The 20045-nt window shown below is 36.3% G+C and overlaps 1 protein-coding gene across 8 annotated transcripts in view; it reads left to right on the top strand.

Annotated features, from left to right (window-relative positions):
- TBC1D12 (TBC1 domain family member 12) overlaps positions 1-20045 on the top strand; it is a 141457-nt gene that overhangs the window by 94815 nt on the left and 26597 nt on the right. For all 8 annotated transcript variants that reach the window (XM_073240655.1, XM_037015737.2, XM_037015736.2 and 5 more), the window contains one exon: positions 930-1045. In XM_073240655.1, the coding sequence (XP_073096756.1) occupies positions 930-1045 (116 nt within the window). The remainder of the gene's footprint in view (positions 1-929; positions 1046-20045) is intronic.

Here is a 20045-nt window from a genome sequence, read left to right as displayed (position 1 = left end):
CTCCAGCTGCTAATGGACTTGTGGATCTACTCATAAAGTCATTGAGTAATCTCTGAGAATTTCATGAAAATGTATTTGTTACTTGGAAATGTTTAGACATCAGCTCTTTTTCTTTTTTAGAAAGGGGAAAATGTGAATCTAGAAATATGTGCCAGTAAGGTTGATCTTTGGCAAATTTCTGGAATGAATTTCAGTAGAGGTTTGAGAACATTTATGAAAACATGTTCAAATGTAGAAATTTAATGTGTCCACCAAGAACCTATTATGTCAAGTTAACTTCATTTCTTTTAATAGGATTATCACTTCACATGAATTAGAAAAATATTGTAGTTAGCAGTTTCTTAATTTTAGTGAAATATTTGCCAATCTTTAGCCAAATTTCTGGATAAGATATGTAGTAAATTATTATTTCAGTTTTGAATAAATAGGTACACTTACAGTAATTAGATTCAAAGTAGGTTGAAATTCACAACCAGCATTTCATTAGAGGTTCAGTGTCACTTCAGAGAGATCACCAAGGCATTAGAACAAGATTAATCTATATCTTGTGTCAACATTTCCATCATTACCTGGCTGAAGGTTAGGAAGTAGGCTCATCTGCTTGTAGATTATTCAAAGCTGGACTTGGATAATTGATATTATAGAACGCAATCAAGAATATCTCCCTAAAACCTTACCTCATTAGTGCACTTCTATCTTCTCTCTTAACAAACTGCGCTACTTTTTATGTAATATAAATACATAATGTAGATTGCTTCAGGGAAAAAAAGTGCCTTTTTTTGCTGTTGTTGGCCTGATATTTTTACTAAATTAATGTGTGAATTGTAAGTGTCTCTTACTATAACATACTATCTTTAATGATACAAATTTAAAAATACAAACAGAAAATTGGGAAAGTCTACATAAAGTATTATTTTTCTTTACTGTAGGAATATGAAGCACGGACAGGGAGAACCTGTAAACCACCACCTCAGTCTTCAAGACGTAAGAATATTGAATTTGAGCCACTTTCTACTACTGCCTTGATTCTTGAGGATCGGCCATCGTAAGTATTCTAGTGATCATCAGACACAGTTTATATTCTAAATTTAAATTTAATTTTGTTTACTATTTCACAAAAAATATTTCAAGAAATTAGATGTAGAAATGGTTTTATTTTAAGAAATTTTAAAGTCCCAGTCATGTATCCCAAGATTAATATGGGTGAATACATTGTTGATATACAAGCCTATGTGTATTTCCTAGAAGTTTCTATGAGCCAGTGTTTGAAACATAAAATCTTGACTTTTTATATCTGTTCCTATTGCAACCCTCCTTTGCCTTCTCTTAACATGATAGGGCAATTATTTTATTTTCGTGATATTTAATATGTACTTAAGATGTATTTGTCCTTGACTTTTTGACAGATTTTGAAATTGGAACTTGAAATAAGTACTGATTGTCAACTAGTTGGTTTAATAAGAATATATTCTTAATACCCAGCAAAACATCTTAGATTCTTCTCTTCCCATTCCTGCTCTGCCCACCTTAGCCTTCCACAAAGCTACACTTCAAAATACCGTCTCTTGATTTGTTATCAAAGCACACCTTTCCTAAAGCAAGACCACTCCATTCTTAACTCCTTTTCCTATTCTTGGGCTCTCTGGAGCTATTCTTTTCCTTCTTAGACTTCTTCCTTTCAGTGTAAAAATCCCTATCCTTTTTTGTCATTTTCCTGATCTGCAGTTTTTTCCACCCATTATCCTCAAGAGTATTATAAAAGAAGCTGGGGTCAAACAGGCAGAGACTGAATATTTTCTAGACATTGTGAGAAAAAGTCTTCACCTACATACATTATTTTTTATTCTTCTTCATACTAAACTATTGTGATCTCATTACTCCTTTTTCTGGAACTTGGTGAATATGTTCATATTCATTTTTCCATTGGTTAAAAATAAATGTCTCAGAAATTTAGTAATGAGAACATGTCAAAGTTTTATTTCAGCTGCCAGAGAGGAGAATGAACCAGGCCAATTCAAAGAGTGATTAGATGAGCAAGAAAAGAATGCCTCCTTAAAGATCTTTTGACTAACAGTGACTAGGTTTCCAAGAACTTTCCTAAACTTGTTAAAATTCATCCAGAATGGATTAAGCTTTCTACCAGGACTTTAATTTCTTCCCAGAGAAGTTTATAAAAATATGCAAAAAATTCTATTCTAGACAGTGCTTGGGACAAATTTTTCTTTACACTATAATCTATTTTACTATCAAACTTACCTGTTTAATTCCCAACTTCATGCCTTTGCTTTGCTTATGTTATTGCCCTCACCTGGAATGTAGTTATTTCTACTTCTCACCTACCTAATTTTTTAAGGATTACACTTTATATTTTCTATCAAGTAAAGTCAAATCTTTATTGACTTCTTCAACCTTCAGTGAGATCTGAGTTTCTTGAGTTTTTCTTGTAACTTGTACACATGGTTCAGTGAAGTTGGAACTTGAAATAATATACCAAACATAATAACTTTATAAAAAGATTTCAGTATACTAAAAATGTATAAACAACTGAAAAAAAAGTACTCTTTTTTTCCACTCTACTATTGACTATATAAAATTAATGTATTAATTATAATAGATATTGTATCTTTTGTGCTGTTTCTGTGTTTGTTCATCTGTAATATAGAAGTTCAACTTGGTAGCTACTGTTCCACTTAGCTCTGAGATGCTGTGATTTAAGTAAAAATTTTGTTTACTTTTTTAAATTTGAAGGGGTCCTTTTTTAGAGAAGTGATTTGTATGACTTAAATAATGGAACAAAAATAAAGGAACAGAGGCTTTCATGGTGTTGGAGTATGTAATCAGTCATCCCTCCTTCTACTTCAACATTTGAAAAATACATATGGGGAACAGATGAGAATGAAAACTTCAGTCTTATTGAGGATAAGACCAAATGAGAATACATGGGTGCAACCTGAATATTAAATGGGCACTTCCTACTTTATCCCCCGCAGAATACTCTTCTAGCAGATTTGGGCCAGCTAACATCCATCCCTTCATAGGCTGAGAAGTTGGAGCAGAGACTTGTGTAATCTGTAGTTTTTTTTCTGTTTCTGGATACAGCAAGTTCTGGTAACACTACTACTTCAACTATTAGATGGTATCTGAGAGGATGGAGAAAGAGGCAGATGTGTTTCCTGAACCGTGGAACTGATGTTGAAATCTTCCTCTTCTGTAGGTCAAAGTGATAATAGGACAGGAGGAACTCTCCGTTGCAATGGGAGTTTGTGAATTGGTGCTTCCTTTCCTTTCTTAACCTCTGTAATTTTGCAGAAGCATCCAGAATCATTGTCTGCATAGATTTTTATAGCTGAAACTTTTCTGCACAGGAAGCAATTACAGCATTTAATCTTCTCAACTCTCAGAGGATTTCAAATATAGGAATTTCTATAATATAATCCTTTTGTTAATTTTCTCTCTGTCTTTCTTAATCTTCCTCATAATAAAGACAACCTTAGAGGGAAGATAAGAGCATCCATACAAGCTGATTGTGTTCATATGAGTCTTCTTCTATTCTTTAAATCACTGATGTTTTTATGAGTATTTTTTTTAAACCACCAATAGATAAAGCTATACATCCTTATCTGCTCTAGCTTTCTCACTGAATTACTATGCACATTAGTACCAAACAAAATGGTATAATTACTTACAGATACAAATGAAAGGTGACAAAAAGGTAATGTAGAGGTTCTTATGTCTTATCTTCAAAAAGCAGCAAATGTTCATAACATATTTTACTATGATACATACTATCTTAGATATTAATGGTTTCTTTTTTTTTATTAAGGTATTATTGATATACACTCTTATGAAGGTTTCACATGAAAAAACAATGATTACTACATTCACCCATGATTCACTCATACCCCATTGCAGTCCCTGCCCAACAGTATAGTAAGATGCAACAGTCACTATTTACCTTCTCTGTGCTACACTGTCTTCCCCAGGATCCCCCCACACGATGTGTGCCATTCATAATACCCCTCAATCCCCTTCTCGCTGCCTCCCCAACCACCTTCTCCCACCTCTCCTGCTTGGCAACCACTAATCCCTTCTTGGAGTCTGTGAGTCTGTTGCTATTTTGTTCTTCAGTTTTGCTTCATTGTTATACTCCACAAATGAGGGAAATCATTTGGTACTTGTCTTTCTCCACCTGGCTTATTTCACTGAGGATAATATCCTCCAGCCCCATCCATGTTGTTGCAAATGGTAAGTTTTGTTTCTTTCTTATGGCTGAATAGTCTTCCATTGTGTATATGTACCACATCTTCTTTATCCATTCATCTACTGATGGACACTTAGGTTGCTTCCATATCTTGGCTATTGTAAATAGTGCTGCAGTAAACATAGGGGTGCATATGTCTTTTTGAATCTGAGAAATTATATTCTTTGGGAAAATTCCTAGGAATGGGATTCCCAGGTCAAATGGTATTTCTATTTTTAGTTTTTTGAGGAACATCCATATTGCTTTCCACAATAGTTGAACTAGCTTACATTCCCACCAGCAGTGTAGGAAGGTTCCCCTTTCTCCACATCCTTGCCAGCATTTGTTGTTCTTAGTCTTTTCGATGCTGGCCATCCTTACTGGTGTGAGGTGATACCTCATCGTGGTTTTTATTTACACTTCCCTGGTAATTACTGATGTGGAGCATCTTTTCATGTGTCTGTTGGCCATCTGAATTTCTTCTTTGGAGAATTGTCCAAATCCTCTGCCGATTTTTTAATCAGGTTATTTGCTTTTTGGGTGTTGAGGCGTGTGAGTTCTTTATATATTTTGGATGTTAACCCCTTGTCATATATGTTGTTTACAAATATATTCTCCCATACTGTAGGATGCCTTTTTGTTCTGTTGATGATATCCTTTCCTGTACAGAATATCTTTAGTTTGACATAGTCCCATTTGTTCATTTTTGCTTTTGTTACCCTTGCTTGAGGAGATGCATTAAGAAACAAGCTGCTCGTATTTATATTCAGGAGATTTTGCCTGCATTGTCTTCTAAGAGTTTTATGGTATCATGACTTACATTCAGGTCTTTGATCCATTTCGAGTTTACTTTTGTGTTTGAGGATAGACAATAACCCAGTTTTATTCTCTTGCATGTAGCTGTCCAGTTTTGCCAACACCAGTTGTTGAAGAGGCTGTAATTTCCTCATTGTTTGTCCATGACTCCTTTATCATATATTAATTGACCATATATGCTTTGGTTTATATGTGGTCTCTCTAGTCCTTTCCATTGGTCTGTGGGTCTGTTCTTCTTGTGCCAGTACCAAATTGTCTTCATTACTGTGGCTTTGTGGAAGAACTTGAAGTCAGGGAAGGTAATCCCCCCAGTTTTATTCTCCCTTCTCAGGATTGCTTTGGCTGTTTGGGGTCTTTTGTGATTCCATATGAATTTTAGAACTATTTTCTCTAGTTTGTTGAAAATGCTATTGATATTTTGGTAGGGATTGCATTGAATCTGTATATTGCTTTAGGCAGGATGGCCATTTTGACAATGTTAGTGCTTCCTATCCATGCGCATGGGACGAATTTCCATTTATTGGTATCTTCATTAATTTCTCTCATGAGTGTCTTGTAGTTTTCAGAGTATAGGTCTTTCACTTCTTGGTTAGGTTTATTCCTAGGTATTTTATTCTTTTTGATGCAATTGTGAATGGAATTGTTTTCCTGATTTATTTTCTGCTAATTCATTGTTAGTGTATAGGAATGCAACAGATTTCTGTGTATTAATTTTGTATCCTGCAACTTGCTGAATTCAGATATTAGATCTAGTAGTTTTAGAGTGGATTCCTTAGCGTTCATGTACAATATCATGTCATCTGCAAACATTGACAGTGTAACTTCTTCCTTACCAATCTGGATGCCTTTTATTTCTTTGTGTTGTCTGATTGCTGTGGCTAAGACCTCCATTACTATGTAAAAGTGGGGAGAGTGGGCGTCCTTGTCTTGTTCCTGATCTTAGAGGAAAAGCTTTCAGCTTCTCACAGTTAGGTATGATGTTGGCTGTGGGTTTGTCATATATGGCCTTTATTATGTTGAGGTACTTGCCCTCTATACCCATTTTGGTGAGAGTTTTTATCATGAACGGATGTTGGATTTTGTTGAGTGCTTTTTCAGTATCTATGGAGATGATCATGTGGTTTTTGTCCTTCTTTTTGTTAATGTGATAGATGATATTGATGGATTTTTTTAATATTGTACCATCCTTGCATCCCTGAAATAAATCCTACTTGATCATGATGGATTATCTTTTTGATGTATTTTTGAATTCGGTTTGCTAATAATTTGTTGAGTATTTTTGCATCTATGTTCATCAATGATATTGGTCTGTAATTTTCTTTTTTGTGGTGTCTTTGCCTAGTTTTGATATTAGGTTGTTGCTGGCTTCATAGAATGAGTTGGGAAGTATTCCCTCCTCTTCTACTTTTTGGAAAACTTTAAAGAGAATGGGTATTATGTTTTTAATAATGTTTCATAACATTCAGCAGTGAAGCCATCTGGTCCAGCAGTTTTGTTCTTAGGTAGTTTTTTGATTACCAATTCAATTTTGTTGCTAGTAATTGGTCTGTTCAGATTTTATGTTTCTTTCTGGGTCGGCCTTGGAATGTTGTATTTTTCTAGAAAGTTGTTTATTTCTTCTAGGTTACCCAGTTTGTTAGCATACAATTTTTCATAGTATTCTCTAATAATTCTTTGTATATCTGTTGTGTCTGTAGTGATTTTTCACTTCTCATTTTTTATTTTGTTTATGTCTGTAAACTCTTTTTCTTGATAAGTCTGGCTAGAGGTTCATCTATTTTTTTAACTTTCTCAAAGAACCAGCTTCTGCTTTCACTGATTCTTTGTATTGTTTTATTCTTCTCAAATTTATTTATTTCTGCTCTAATATTTATTATGTCCCTCCTTCTACTGACTTTGGGCCTCATTTGTTCTTCTTTTCTAGTTTCGTTAATTGTGAGTTTAGACTGTTCTTATGGGATTGTTCTTCTTTCCTGAGGTAGGCCTGTATTGCAGTATATGTTCATCTTAGCATGGCCTTCACTGCATCCCACAGATTTTGCAGTATTGAATTATTGTTGTCATTTGTCTCCATATATTGCTTGATCTCTGTTTTTATTTTCATGATTCATTGGTTATTTAGGAGCGTGTGCGTGTTGTTAAGCCTCCATGTGTTTGTGGGATTTTTCATTTTCTTTGCGTAATTTATTTCTAGTTTCATAACTTTGTGGTCTGAAAAGCTGGTTGGCACAATTTCAATCTTTTTTAACTTACCAAGGCTCTTTTTGTGGCCTAGTATGTGATCTATTCTTGAAAATGTTCCATGTGCACTTGAGAAGGATGTGTATCCTGCTCCTTTCAGGTGTAGAGTTCTGTAGATGTCTATTAGGTCCATCTGTTCTAATGTGTTTTTCAGGGCCTCTGTCTCCTTACTTATTTTCTGTCTGGTTGATCTGTCCTTTGGAGTGAGTGGAGTGTTGAAGTCTCCTAGAATGAATGCATTGCATTCTATTTCCCATTTTAATTCTGTTAGTATTTGTTTCACATATATAGGTGCTCCTCTGTTGGGTACATATATATTTATAATGGTTATATCCTCTTGTTGGATTGACCCCTTTATCATTATGTAATGTCCTTCTTTGTCTTTTGCGACTTTCTTTGTTTTAAACTCTATTTTGTCTGATACAAGTACTGCAACACCTGCTTTTTTCCTTCGATTTCTGCACCCTTATGTTTATTCCCATACTATTTGCAATAGCCAAGATATGGAAGCAACCTAAGTGTCCATCAATAGATGAATGGGTAAAGAAGTGGTACATATACACAACGGAATATTATTCAGCCATAAAAAGAAAAGAAATCCTACCACTTGCAACAACATGGAAGAATCTAGAGGGTATTATGCTAAGTGAAATAAGCCAGGTGGAAAAAAGCATGTACTGAATGATTTCACTCTATGCTGCTACAGGAGACTCACTTCAAACCCAAAGACATACATAGACTAAAAGTGAATGGATGTAATAAGATATTTCATGCAACTGATGGAGGTTTCTGGTTTTTTGCAGACTTCTCATGTTGCCATCTTTAATCCTCTTAATGGTTTCTTTTCACTACATTGCCATCAGAGGTAGGAATAAACCATTATCTTACAGTGACTAAGAGTACTGAATGAGGTGCTTAGTATTCTTGATTGACTGCATTCACTTCACCGTTAATTTTCAAGACTGAAGACTCCTGTTTTTTCATTTACTTCTTCATACAGATGACTACAAAATTAGTGATTTTGGTGGGGGACAGGACAGCAACAGCTCAAAAACAAGTCTCTATATGTATTTGTTTCTATGTTTTATTCACTGTACAGCCTGTAGTTACTTAACAGTTATGGTCGTGAAACTGCTGTTAATAAAACTGTCAAAGACCTGTAAGATATTTACCATACAGTCCATTCCACTCTGGACCATGATTATTGAACACCAGTATATACCAAGATTTTTCATTTATAATGATAAAAGAAGAGGATACCAGAACTTAGAATAATAATAAGCCAATTATATTTATGTACTACTTTGTTTTAAAGTATGCATATAAGTATTAATTTTCAGAAAAAAATGAAATCACAGTAAAAAATAAACCTGACATAGAACTATCTGAAAGGTTCTGTTTTCTGAACTATGTTTAACACTTTCTTGTAAATAATTTCGTGCTAAGACTGGAGTCTTTAAGACTGATACAACAGTGAATGTAGCCTTTTTCTTCTTGAAATCTTTCAGGACTAGATCAGTGTAGTTTTGGGAACTCTCTGGAAAAGTTAAGATATAAATTGTCAGTGAGAGAGTCACATGTGTTTTAAGGGGCTGTACTCTCTTATTAATTAGGCCTTTATAACCACGGTTTTGAGACATAGTTCTATGTTTATTTAAAATCTGTGACTTTTATGCTTAAGCAAAGTTTAGTTCCATTCCCTTACATAAATGACCTGAATGGCAGTCACTGCTCCCTCTTTCTCTAGAGATCAGACTTGCCCTGTCCATTATGGTAGCAACTAGGCACACATGGGTATCTAAATTAAAATAAAAATAAAATAAAATAAATTCAGTCCCTTGGGCACACTAGCCACATTTCAAGTGTTCAGTAGCTACTTGTGCCTAGTGGATACTCTGTTAGCATAGAAGAACATTCCTTTCATGGAAGAAAGTTTTAGTACTGGTCTAGACCATGTGGGAGGAACTGAGAGGTTGTGCAGAGAAGAGATCTGTTTAGATCTATAAATTCTGCCTTTTCAGTAAGTAGAATAGAAGACCACATCCCACAAACTGTGCCCTTAAGTCTAGTTAAGGCTTTTGCTGGGACTTGTGAAAAAGAAACAAGAAAGGAAGCAATTGCTAAAAACATTAAGCCTCACATTAGGAGACGCAGGCAGCATTCTAAGTAAAGGGAATGAGCAGGTTTATTTGGTGGAAGGTAATCCCTGGGTAGAAATCTTAAGAGTACATTTGTGGTTGAAAAACTGGAAATGAAATTTGAATTAAGCTGCTTCTCTGCTAGTAAAATAAAAACTTCTAAAGGTAAATGAAGTATAGCTATTAATGAAACAATTTTCTGTATCTTAAGGTTTTAGAGTTCAATCAGGAAAACAGATACCAATGTGGTAATTTCACACAGGGACTTTAATAGAGGAATTCATTGTAAGATTGTTAGAAGGGCTCAAAAACAAAAGAAGGGAATATAAGTTCAAAACATGAATAGCCTCAGAAAAGCATTTATTATCTGGGCTGGAGGAGCAAAAGAGAAAATAGTATTATCTATCCAGAGTCTTGGATCACTCTTTACTTGAAAACAAGAGTTTTATTCATATTTTGTTTTTTTCCTGTGGTCTCATTTTCTTTGCAATAAATCGGTTTTTTATTTTCTTTATATAATAATAGCATCTGAGAAATCCATTTAAACAGTTAAATCCATCCTTTTGTGGAACCAGACAGTACCCAGAGAGGCAGGCAGGATAGTTTGTAAAAGGAAATGAGAGAGACTGAAGGCTAAAATTGAGGTTAATCATTGGTTCTAAGCAGCATTGGACTACATTAATTTGTAAGGGTGGGCAACACTAGTAATCACTGTTAATTTATCTGGTATAAGGGCGGAACTCAATAGATTTTTGAGAGTGGTTGGAGTCAGATAGGTGTAATTTGTAGTGGTCCTTGACTCTTAGAGTATCATCGACTGGTATATAACTAAGCAATTACAATTCCTTAACAAATAAGAACTCCCCAGTAGTGGCTTAAACACACAAGAATTTATTCCCTAATATATACATAGCCCAGAGTTGGGAAATTCATAGCTAGTAATGGTGGCTCCATGCATTAAGGACCCAGGTACATATCTTTTTGTTCCACCATCTTCAGCAAGGGAATTCATTCTCATGCTGACCTTGTGTCTGCAGTTGGAAGAAGATTGGTAAAAAGAATAAAAGGCCTCCTGCAGCTTACTCAACTCCCATTTTAAGAAATCTTCCAAAAAGTTCCACTATCACTTTTCTTTAAGGCTTATTAGAAATAACTCTGTGTTTAAACCTAGGTGCTATGTAAGTAAAGAAGTTAGTCTTTTACTATGTGGTGGCAACTGAAGTCCTGTTTTTAATTTTCTCATTTTTTACCTACTTCTGGACAAAGTATTTTGTTGACATTTAAGTTCATCTGTTATTGGCAGATTACCTATATTTCTTTTTTTGTGTGTATGTAGTTTCTGTATGATTTACAATATATATCTTAACTGTTCATAGATTACCTTCAAGTAATATTATGCTTGTAATATTATGCAAGTAAAATTTCACTTATAACAACATACCTTCACTTTACATGTTAACCCCATGAATAAGGGTTCTCCAGAGAAGTGGAAACCCCATATATTAAGGTTCTCCTTTATAAATATCCTATATATAAAGGGCATTATTACATGATCATGAAGACTTAGAGGTCCAAAGATCTGATGTTATAGTTCCAATCCAAGTCCTAAGGCATGAGAAACAGGAGAGCTGATGATGTAATTACCAGTCCAAGTCCAAAGGCAAAAGACTGATACCCCAGTACAAGGACAGGCAGACAGACAGACAGAGAATATGAGAGAGACAGAGAGAAAAAGAGAATAAAAATGAATTCTCACACTCAGCTTTTAGGTTCTATTCAGGCCTTCAACAGATTGGATGAGGTCCACCCACATTGGGGAGAGCAGTCTACATTACTCAGTCTCCTGATTTAAATGTTAACCTCATCCAGAAACATCCTCAGAGACACATCTTGAGTAGTGTTTAACCAAATATCTGGGTTACCTCATGACCCAGTCAAGTTAACATACAAAATTAACCATCACACCCCATCATACATTGATCTTCTGAGAGGTTGTATAACTCCAGATTTCCATCTGGTATCATTTCCCTATACTGCATGTTCTTTTAACATTTTTTATATTTCTGGTCTGTTGTCCATGAGTTCTTTTCTTTCTGGATAATTTTAAGATTTTTCTTATAGTCAGATTCATTAAAATTAGATATAGATAAGTTTTGGTTGTAGTTTTCCTCATGTTCCTTCTGTTTGGCATTCGTTAAGGTTAATGAAACTGTGCATTTATAGTTTTATCAACTTTGGGAAAACTTCAGCCTTTATTTCCTCAACTATTTTTTGTTATTTCCCTCCCACCTTTCTCCAATATGTCAATTAAACATATATTATGAAAGGCCATATACGACAAACTTAAAACCAACATCATACTTAATAGCAAAAAGCTGAAAGCTTTTCCTCTTAAGATCAGGAACAAGACAATGATGCCCACCACCACCACTTTTATTCAACATAGTACTGGAGATGCTAGCCACAGCAATCAGACAACACAGAGATAAAAGGCATCCAATTTGCTAAGAAAGAAGTTAAACACTCACTATCCACAGATGAAATGATATTATACATACAAAACCCTAAAGAATCCACCAAAAAACTACTAGAACTAATAACTGAACTCAGGAAAGTTACAGGATACAAAATTAATACACAGAAATCTTTTGCATTCCTATGTACTAATAACAAACTTGCAGAAAGAGAAATCAGGAAAACAATTCCATTCACAGTTGGATCAAAAAGAATAAAATACCTAGGATTAAACCTGACCAAGGAGGTGAAACACTTATACTCTGAAAACTACAAGACACTTATGAGAGAAATTAACACACCAAAAATTGGAAATCTATCCCAATGCTCATGGATAGGAAGAATTATTACTGTCTAAATGGCCATACTGCCTAAAGCAATATACAGATTCATTACAATCCATATCAAAATACAAGCAGCATTCTTCACTGAACTAGAATAAATAGTTCTAAAATTCATGTGGAACCACAAAAGACCCTGAATAACCATAGGCATGCTGAGAAAGAAGAACAAAGCTAGGGGGATTATTCTCCCTGACTAAGCCACAGTAATCAAAACAATTTTGTACTGGCAGAAGAACAGACCCACACATCAATGGAACAGAATACAGAGCCCAAATATAAACCCACACATGTATAGTCAACTAATCTATCATAAAGTAGCCATGAATATACAATGGGGAAAAGACAGGCTCTTCAACACCTGGTGTTCGCAAAACTGGCAGCTATATGTAAGAGAATAATGCTGGATTACTGTCTAACTCCATACACTAAAAAAGTAAACATGAAATGGATCAAAGACCTGAATGTAAGTCATGAAACCATAAAATTCTTAGAAGAAAATATAGGCAAAAATATCTTGAATATAAGCATGAGCCATTTTTTCCTGCACACATCTCCTCAGACAAAGGAAACAAAATAAAAAATGAACAAATTGGACTACATCAATCTAAAAAGCTTCTATAAACCAAAGGACACCATCAGCAGAACAAAAAAGCACCCTATGGTATGGGACAATTTATTTGTAAATGACTCATCTGATAAGGGGTTAATGTCCAAAATGTATAAAGAACTTACACGCCTCAACACCCAAAATACAAATAACCCATTCAAAATGGGAGGAGGACCTGAAAAAACACTTTTCCAATGAAGAAATACAAATGGCCCACAGGCACATGAAAAGATGCTCCATATCACTAATCATCAGGGAAATGCAAATTAAAACCACAATGAAATACTACCTCACACCAGTTAGAATGGCCACTATCTAAAAGACAAGAAATAACAAATGCTGGCAAGGATGCAGAGAAATAAGAACCCTCTTATGCTACTGGTGGGACTCAAATTGGTGCATCCACTGTGGACAGCAGTATGGAGGTTCCTAAAAAATTAAAAATAGAAATACTATTTGAGGCACGAATTCCACTCCTAGGAATTTACCCAAGAAAAACGAAATCTCTGATTCAAAAACATATATGCACCCCTGTATTTATTCCCACACTATTTGCAATAGCCAAGATATGAAAGCAACCTAAGCGTCCATCAATAGATGAATGGGTAAAGAAGTGGTACATATACACAGTGGAATATTATTCAGCCATAAAAAGAAAAGAAATCCTACCATTTGCAACAACATGGAAGGATCTAGAGGGTATTATGTTAAGTGAAATAAGCCAGGCAGAGAAGATACAATTTCAAACACCATATGATATTTCAGTTATTTGTGGAATATATAAACAAAGCAAAACAGAAGGAAAAAAACAGAATTAGACTTAAGACACTGAGAAATAACTAGTGGTTAGTGAGGAGGAGGGGAGTAAGTGGGGTGGGGTGAGGGGGACTGGTGAACCACCGTGATGAACATTTGACAATAAAAAAATTATTATTATTATTATTTTTAAAAAACATGTTCTTGATACTGTTCCATGTCTCACACCTCATTTAGGGTCATTTTGGGGAAGAGGGTTATTTTTTCTCTCTGAATTTCATTTTGTACCATTTTCTGTTATCTTTTTTTCCATTTATTTTTTATTTATGTTTTTGGTATCATTAATGTAAAATTACATGAGAAACATTATGGTTGTGAGACTCCCCACATTATAAAGTCCCCACCACATACCCCATTACAGTCACTGCCCATCAGTGTAGTAAGATGCTATAGAATCACTACTTGTCTTCTCTGTGGTATACTGCCCTCCCTGTGCCATACTGCCCTCCCTGTGCCTCCCACCGCTACACTATGTATGCTAATCATAATGCCCCTTTTACCCTTATCCCTGCCCTCCCACCCATCCTCCCCAGTCCCTTTCCCTTTGGTAACTGTTAGTCCATTCTTGGGTTCTGTGATTCTGCTGCTGTTTTGTTTCTTCAGTTTATTCTTTGTTCTTATACTCCACAGATGAGTGAAATCATTTGATACTTGTCTTTCTCTACCTGGCTTATTTAACTGAGCATAATACCCTCTAGCTCTACCCATGTTGGTGCAAATGGTAGGATTTGTTTTCTCCTTATGGCTGAATAATATTCCATTGTGTATATGTACCACATCTTCTTTATCCATTCATCTACTGATGGACACTTGGGTTGCTTCTGTTTCTTGGCTATTGTGAATAGTGCTGCGATAAACATAGGGGTGCATCTGTCTTTTTCAAACTGGGCTGCTGCATTCTTAGGGTAAATTCCTAGAAGAGGAATTCCTGGGTCAAATGGTGTTTCTGTTTTGAGTTTTTTGAGGAATCTCCATACTGCTCTCCACAGTGGTTGAACTAGTTTACATTTCCACCAGCAGTGTAGATGGTTTCCCTTTCTCCACATCCTTGTCAACACTTGTTGTTGTTTGTCTTTTGGATGATGGCCATCCTTACTGGTGTGAGGTGATATCTCATTGTGGTTTTAAATTGCATTTCTCTGATGACAAGCGATGTGGAGCATCTTTTCATGTGTCTGTTGGCCATCTGAATTTCTTCTTTAGAGAAATGTCTATATAGCTCCTCTGCCCATTTTTAAATTGGATTATTTGCTTTTTGTTTGTTGAGGTGTGTGAGCTCTTTATATATTTTGGATGTCAACCCTTATTGGATCTGTCATTTATGAATATATTCTCCCATACTGTAGGATGCCATTTTGTTCTATTGATGGTGTCCTTTGCTGTACAGAAGCTTTTCAGCTTGATATAGTCCCACTTGCTCATTTTTGCTTTTGTTTCCCTTGCTTGGGGAGATATGTTCATGAAGAAGTTGCTCATGTTTATGCCCAAGAGATTTTTGCTTATGTTTTCTTCAAAGAGTTTTATGGTTTCATGGCTTACATTCAGGTCTTTGATCCATTTCGAATTTACTTTTGTGTATGGGGTTAGATAATGATCCAGTTTCATTCTCTTACATGTAGTTGTCCAGCTTTCCCAACAGCAACTGTTGAAGAGGCTGTCATTTCCCCATTGTATGTCCATGACTCCTTTATCATATATTAATTGACCATATATGTTTGTGTTAATATCTGGACTCCCTATTCTGTTCGCACTCGTCTGTGGCTCTGTTCTTGTGCCAGTACCAAATTGTCTTCATTACTGTGGCTTTGTAGTAGGACTTGAAGTTGGGAAGCAAGATCCCCTCTGCTTTATTCTTCCTTCTCTGGGTTGCTTCGGCTATTTGGGGTCTTCTGTGGTTCCACGTGAATTTTAAAACTATTTGTTCCATCTAGTTCGTTGAAGAATGCTGTTGGTATTTTTATAGGCATTGCATTGAATCTGTAGATTGCTTTAGGCAGTATGGCCATTTTGACAATATTAATTCTTCCTATCCAAGAGCATGGAATGACTTTCCATTTATTAGTGTCCTCTTTAATTTCTCTTAAGAGTGTCTTCTAGTATTCAGGGTATAGGTCTTTCACTTCCTTGATTAGGTTTATTCCTAGGTATTTTATTCTTTTTGATGCAATTGTGAATGGAATTGTTCTCCTGATTTCTCTTTCTGCTAGTTCATGGTTAGTGTATAGGAAAGCAACAGATTTCTATATATTAATTTTTGTATCCTCAATTTTGCTGAATTCAGATATTAGTTCTAGTATTTTCGTAGTGAAGTCTTTAGGGTTTCTTATGTACAATATCATGTCATCTGCAAATAGTGACAGTTTGACTTCTTCTTTACCAGTCTGGATGCCTTGTATTTCTTTGTTTTGTCTGATTGCCATGGCTAGGACCTCCAGTACTGTGTTGAATAGCAGTGGGGAGAGTGGGCATCCTGTCTTGTTTCCGATCTTAGGTTTCAGCTTCTCACTGTTAAGTATAATGTTGGCTGTGGAGTTGTCATATATGACCTTTATTATGTTGAGGTGCTTGACCTCTATATCCATTTTTTTGAAAGTTTTTATCACGAATGGATGTTGAATTTTGTTGAATGCTTTTTCTTCTCTGATATTTATTATATCCCTCCTTCTGCTGACTTTAGGCCTCATTTCCTCTTTTTCCAGTTTCAATATTTGTGACTTTAGACTATTCATTTGGGATTGTTCTTCCTTCTTTAAATTTGCCTGGATTACAGTATACTTTCCTCTTAGAACTGCCTTGGCTGCATCCCACGGAAGTTGGAGGTTTGTGCTGTTGTTGTCATTTTCCCCATATATTGCTTTATCTGTTTTAATTTGGTCATTGATCCATTGATTATTTAGGAGCATGTTGTTAAGCCTCCATGTGTTAGTGAGCCTTTTTGTTTTCTTTGTACAATTTATTTCTAGTTTTATACCTTTGTGATCTGAGAAGTTGGTTCATAGAATTTCAATCTTTTTGAATTTACTGAGGCTCTTTTTGTGGCCTAATATGTGGTCTATTCTTGAAAATGTTCCATGTACACTTGGAAGAATGTGTATCCTGCTGCTTTTGGTTGTAGAATTCTGTAGATATCTGTTAAGTCCATCTGTTCTAATGTGTTGTTCAGTGCCTCTATGTCCTTATTTGTTTTCTCTGTGGTTGATCTGTCCTTTGGAGTGAGTGGTGTGTTGAATTTTCCTGAAATGAATGCATTGCATTCTGTTTCCTCCTTTAATTCTGTTAGTATTTGTTTCACATGTATCGGTGCTCCTATGTTCGGTGCATAGATATTTATAATGGGTATATCCTCTTGTTGAACTGCCCTGTTTATCATTATGTAATGTCCTTCTTAATCTCTTGTTACTTTCTTTGTTTTGAAGTCTATTTTGTCCAATATAAGTACTGCAACTCCTGCATTTTTCTCCCTATTGTTTGCATTAAATATCTTTTTCCATCCCTTCACTTTTAGTCTGTGTATGTCTTTTGGTTTGAGGTGAGTCTCTTGTAAGCAGCGTATAGATTGGTCTTGCTTCTTCTTCCATTCTATTACCCTGTGTCTTTTGATAGGTGAATTCAGTCCATTTACATTTATGGTGATTATTGATAGATATGTATTTATTGCCATTGCAGGCTTTGAATTCATGGTTACCAAAAGTTCAAGGGTAGCTTCTTTACTATCTAACTATCTAACTTTAACTCACGTATTATTCTATTATAAACGCAGTCTAATGACCTTTTATTTCTCTCCCTTCTTATTCTTCCTCCTCAACTCTTTATATGTTAGGTGTTTTATTCTGTACTCTTTTGTGTTTCCTTTGACTACTTTTGTGGATAGCTGATTTTATATTTTGCCTTTAGTTAGTATTTGGTTGGTCTGCTTTCTTTGCTGTGATTTTATTTTCTGTGGTGACATCTATTTAGCCTTAGGAGTAGATCCATCTACAGCAGTCCCTTTAAAATACTCTGTAGAGGTGATTTGTGGGAGGCAAGTTCCCTCAACTTTTGCTTATTTGAAAATTGTTTAATCCCTCCTTCAAATTTAAATTATAATCGTGCTGTGTACCATATTCTTGGTTAAAGGCCCTTCTTTTTCATTGCACAAAATATATCATGGCCTCTTCTGGCCTGTAATGTTTCTGCTGAGAATTCTGATGATAGCCTGATGGATTTTCCTTTGTAGGTGATCTTTTTTCTCTCTCTCTCTGCCTTTAATACCCTGTCCTTTTCTTTGATCTTTGTCATTTTAATTATTATATGTCTTGGTGTTGTCCTCCTTGAGTCCCTTCTGTTGGGAGATTTGTGGACTTCCATAGGCTGAAAGACTATTTCCTTCCCCAGCTTGGGGAAGTTTTCAGCAATTATTTCTTCAAAGACACTTTCTATCCCTTTTTCTCTCTCTTCTTCTTCTGGTACCCCTATTATGTGAATACTGTTCTGTTTGGATTGGTCACACAGTTCTCTGTATATTCTTTCATTCCTAGAGATCGTTTTATCTCTCTCTGCCTCAGCTTCTCTGTATTCCTGTTCTCTGATTTCTGTTCCATTAACACTCTCTTACACCGCATGCAGTCTGCTCTTAAGTCCTTCTATTGATTGTTTCATTTCTGTAATCTCTCTCCTGACTTCATCCCTTAGCTCTTGCATATTTCTCTGAAGCTCTATCAGCATGGTTATGACTTTTATTTTGAAATCTTTTTCAGGAAAATTCATTATATCTATCTCGCCAGGCCCTCTCTCTGGCATTGAGTGATTTTGGATTGGACCAAGTTCTTCTGCATTTTCCTGGTGATAAAAGTGATTGCTGGCAAGTGGCCAGTGTGTCAGCTGGGAGAATAAAGTCCCTTCCTGCTTGTTGGTCATGTTGCTCCTCTTCGCTGCCTGTGCCAGTTACCCACACACAGGGAGCAGTCTCTGGGTTAATTCCCTTAGCTCCCGTGGGCGGGGCAGCCCTCGGGATGTCCTAGGAGACTGCCGGGGGTCTCAGGCACACAGCATTTGTTCTCCTGCAAGAACGGTGCCTCTTCATGCCTGTGGATTTGCGCTGGCTTCCTCTGTCTGTGCTGGGCAGCTGCATGCTGGTGGCAGCCTTTGGGTCTGGCTGTGCTCTGGGAGAAGACTGTGTGGTTGCTATGGGCAGGGATGCTCCCCAGCTGGTCTGCAGCAATGGCCGGTCAGCTGGCTTCCTTGCAGTGCCAGCAGGACACAATGTATGGTAGGCTGCTTATTGCCATGAGGGGCTTCAGAGCTGCATTGCCCCTCAGGGGGTTTGGGTGCCTGAAGTTCCTTAAGATTCCCACACTGCTGGACTGAGTGTGCCAGGGCGATTTTGTCCACCTGTTATACTCTTGTCCCTTTAAGACTTTTAAAGAGCCTGCTTTTCTTTTGTCCCAGGGGAGCCGGCTGTGGGGACCCACTCGCAGTCTCCATCTTGGATTTTACTTTTCCATTTCTCTAATATCCAGTACACCATGCAATGTGTGTCTGTGCTCCCGGTGCAGATTACTAGAGCTGGGTATTTAGCAGTCCTGTGCTTCCACTCCCTCTCCGCTCGGATTCTTTTCCTCCTGCTGGTGAGCTAGGGTGGGGGGAGTACTCTGGTCCCGCCGGGTCATGGCTTGTATCTTACCCTTTTCATGGGATGCTGAGTTCTCGCAGATATAGATGTAGCCTGGTTGTTGTACAGTATCTTCTGGTCTCTCTTTTAGGAATAATTGTATTTGCTGTATTTTCAAAATATATATGGTTTTGGAAGGAGATTTCTACTGCCCTATTCACGCCGCCATTTTGAGCACCTCTGTTGGTTGATTTTTTATTTTCATTATGAATTTTATTTTCCTTCTTCTTTGTATTCCTAATGATTTTTATTAGACAGCAGGTATTGTGATTTTACATAGTTGGATACTAGACTTCTTGGTGATATTTTACATATTTTTTGGCTTTAGTCTGGCACATAGTTATTTTGATTTCGTTTGTTCCTTTTGACCTAATCATTGTAGGGTGTTCTAGAATAGCCTTTAGTTTAGAGCTAATTCATCTTCACCACTGAAGAAATACCCTAAGGATGCCACCAGATGCCATCTTTGTTAGAAGATCTTTCCACTGCTGCTGGTGCGTGAATTTTAGGACTGTCCTTCCAGTTCCTTTCTGGTACTTCCTTCCTTCTCTGCCGTAGTTTCATTACACACGTGCATGAATCTGTATTCACCCGAAGACTTGAGAGGGCTCCTCTTTAATACTCTGATGTGAAAATTTTAGCTATCTCACACTCTCCACCTCCAAACTGTTCCCTCAAC

This window comes from Manis javanica, chromosome 7 (assembly GCF_040802235.1).
Source record: "Manis javanica isolate MJ-LG chromosome 7, MJ_LKY, whole genome shotgun sequence".
In the NCBI taxonomy this organism is placed as follows: domain Eukaryota; kingdom Metazoa; phylum Chordata; class Mammalia; order Pholidota; family Manidae; genus Manis; species Manis javanica.
This window is presented reverse-complemented; position numbering and strand designations above follow the sequence as displayed.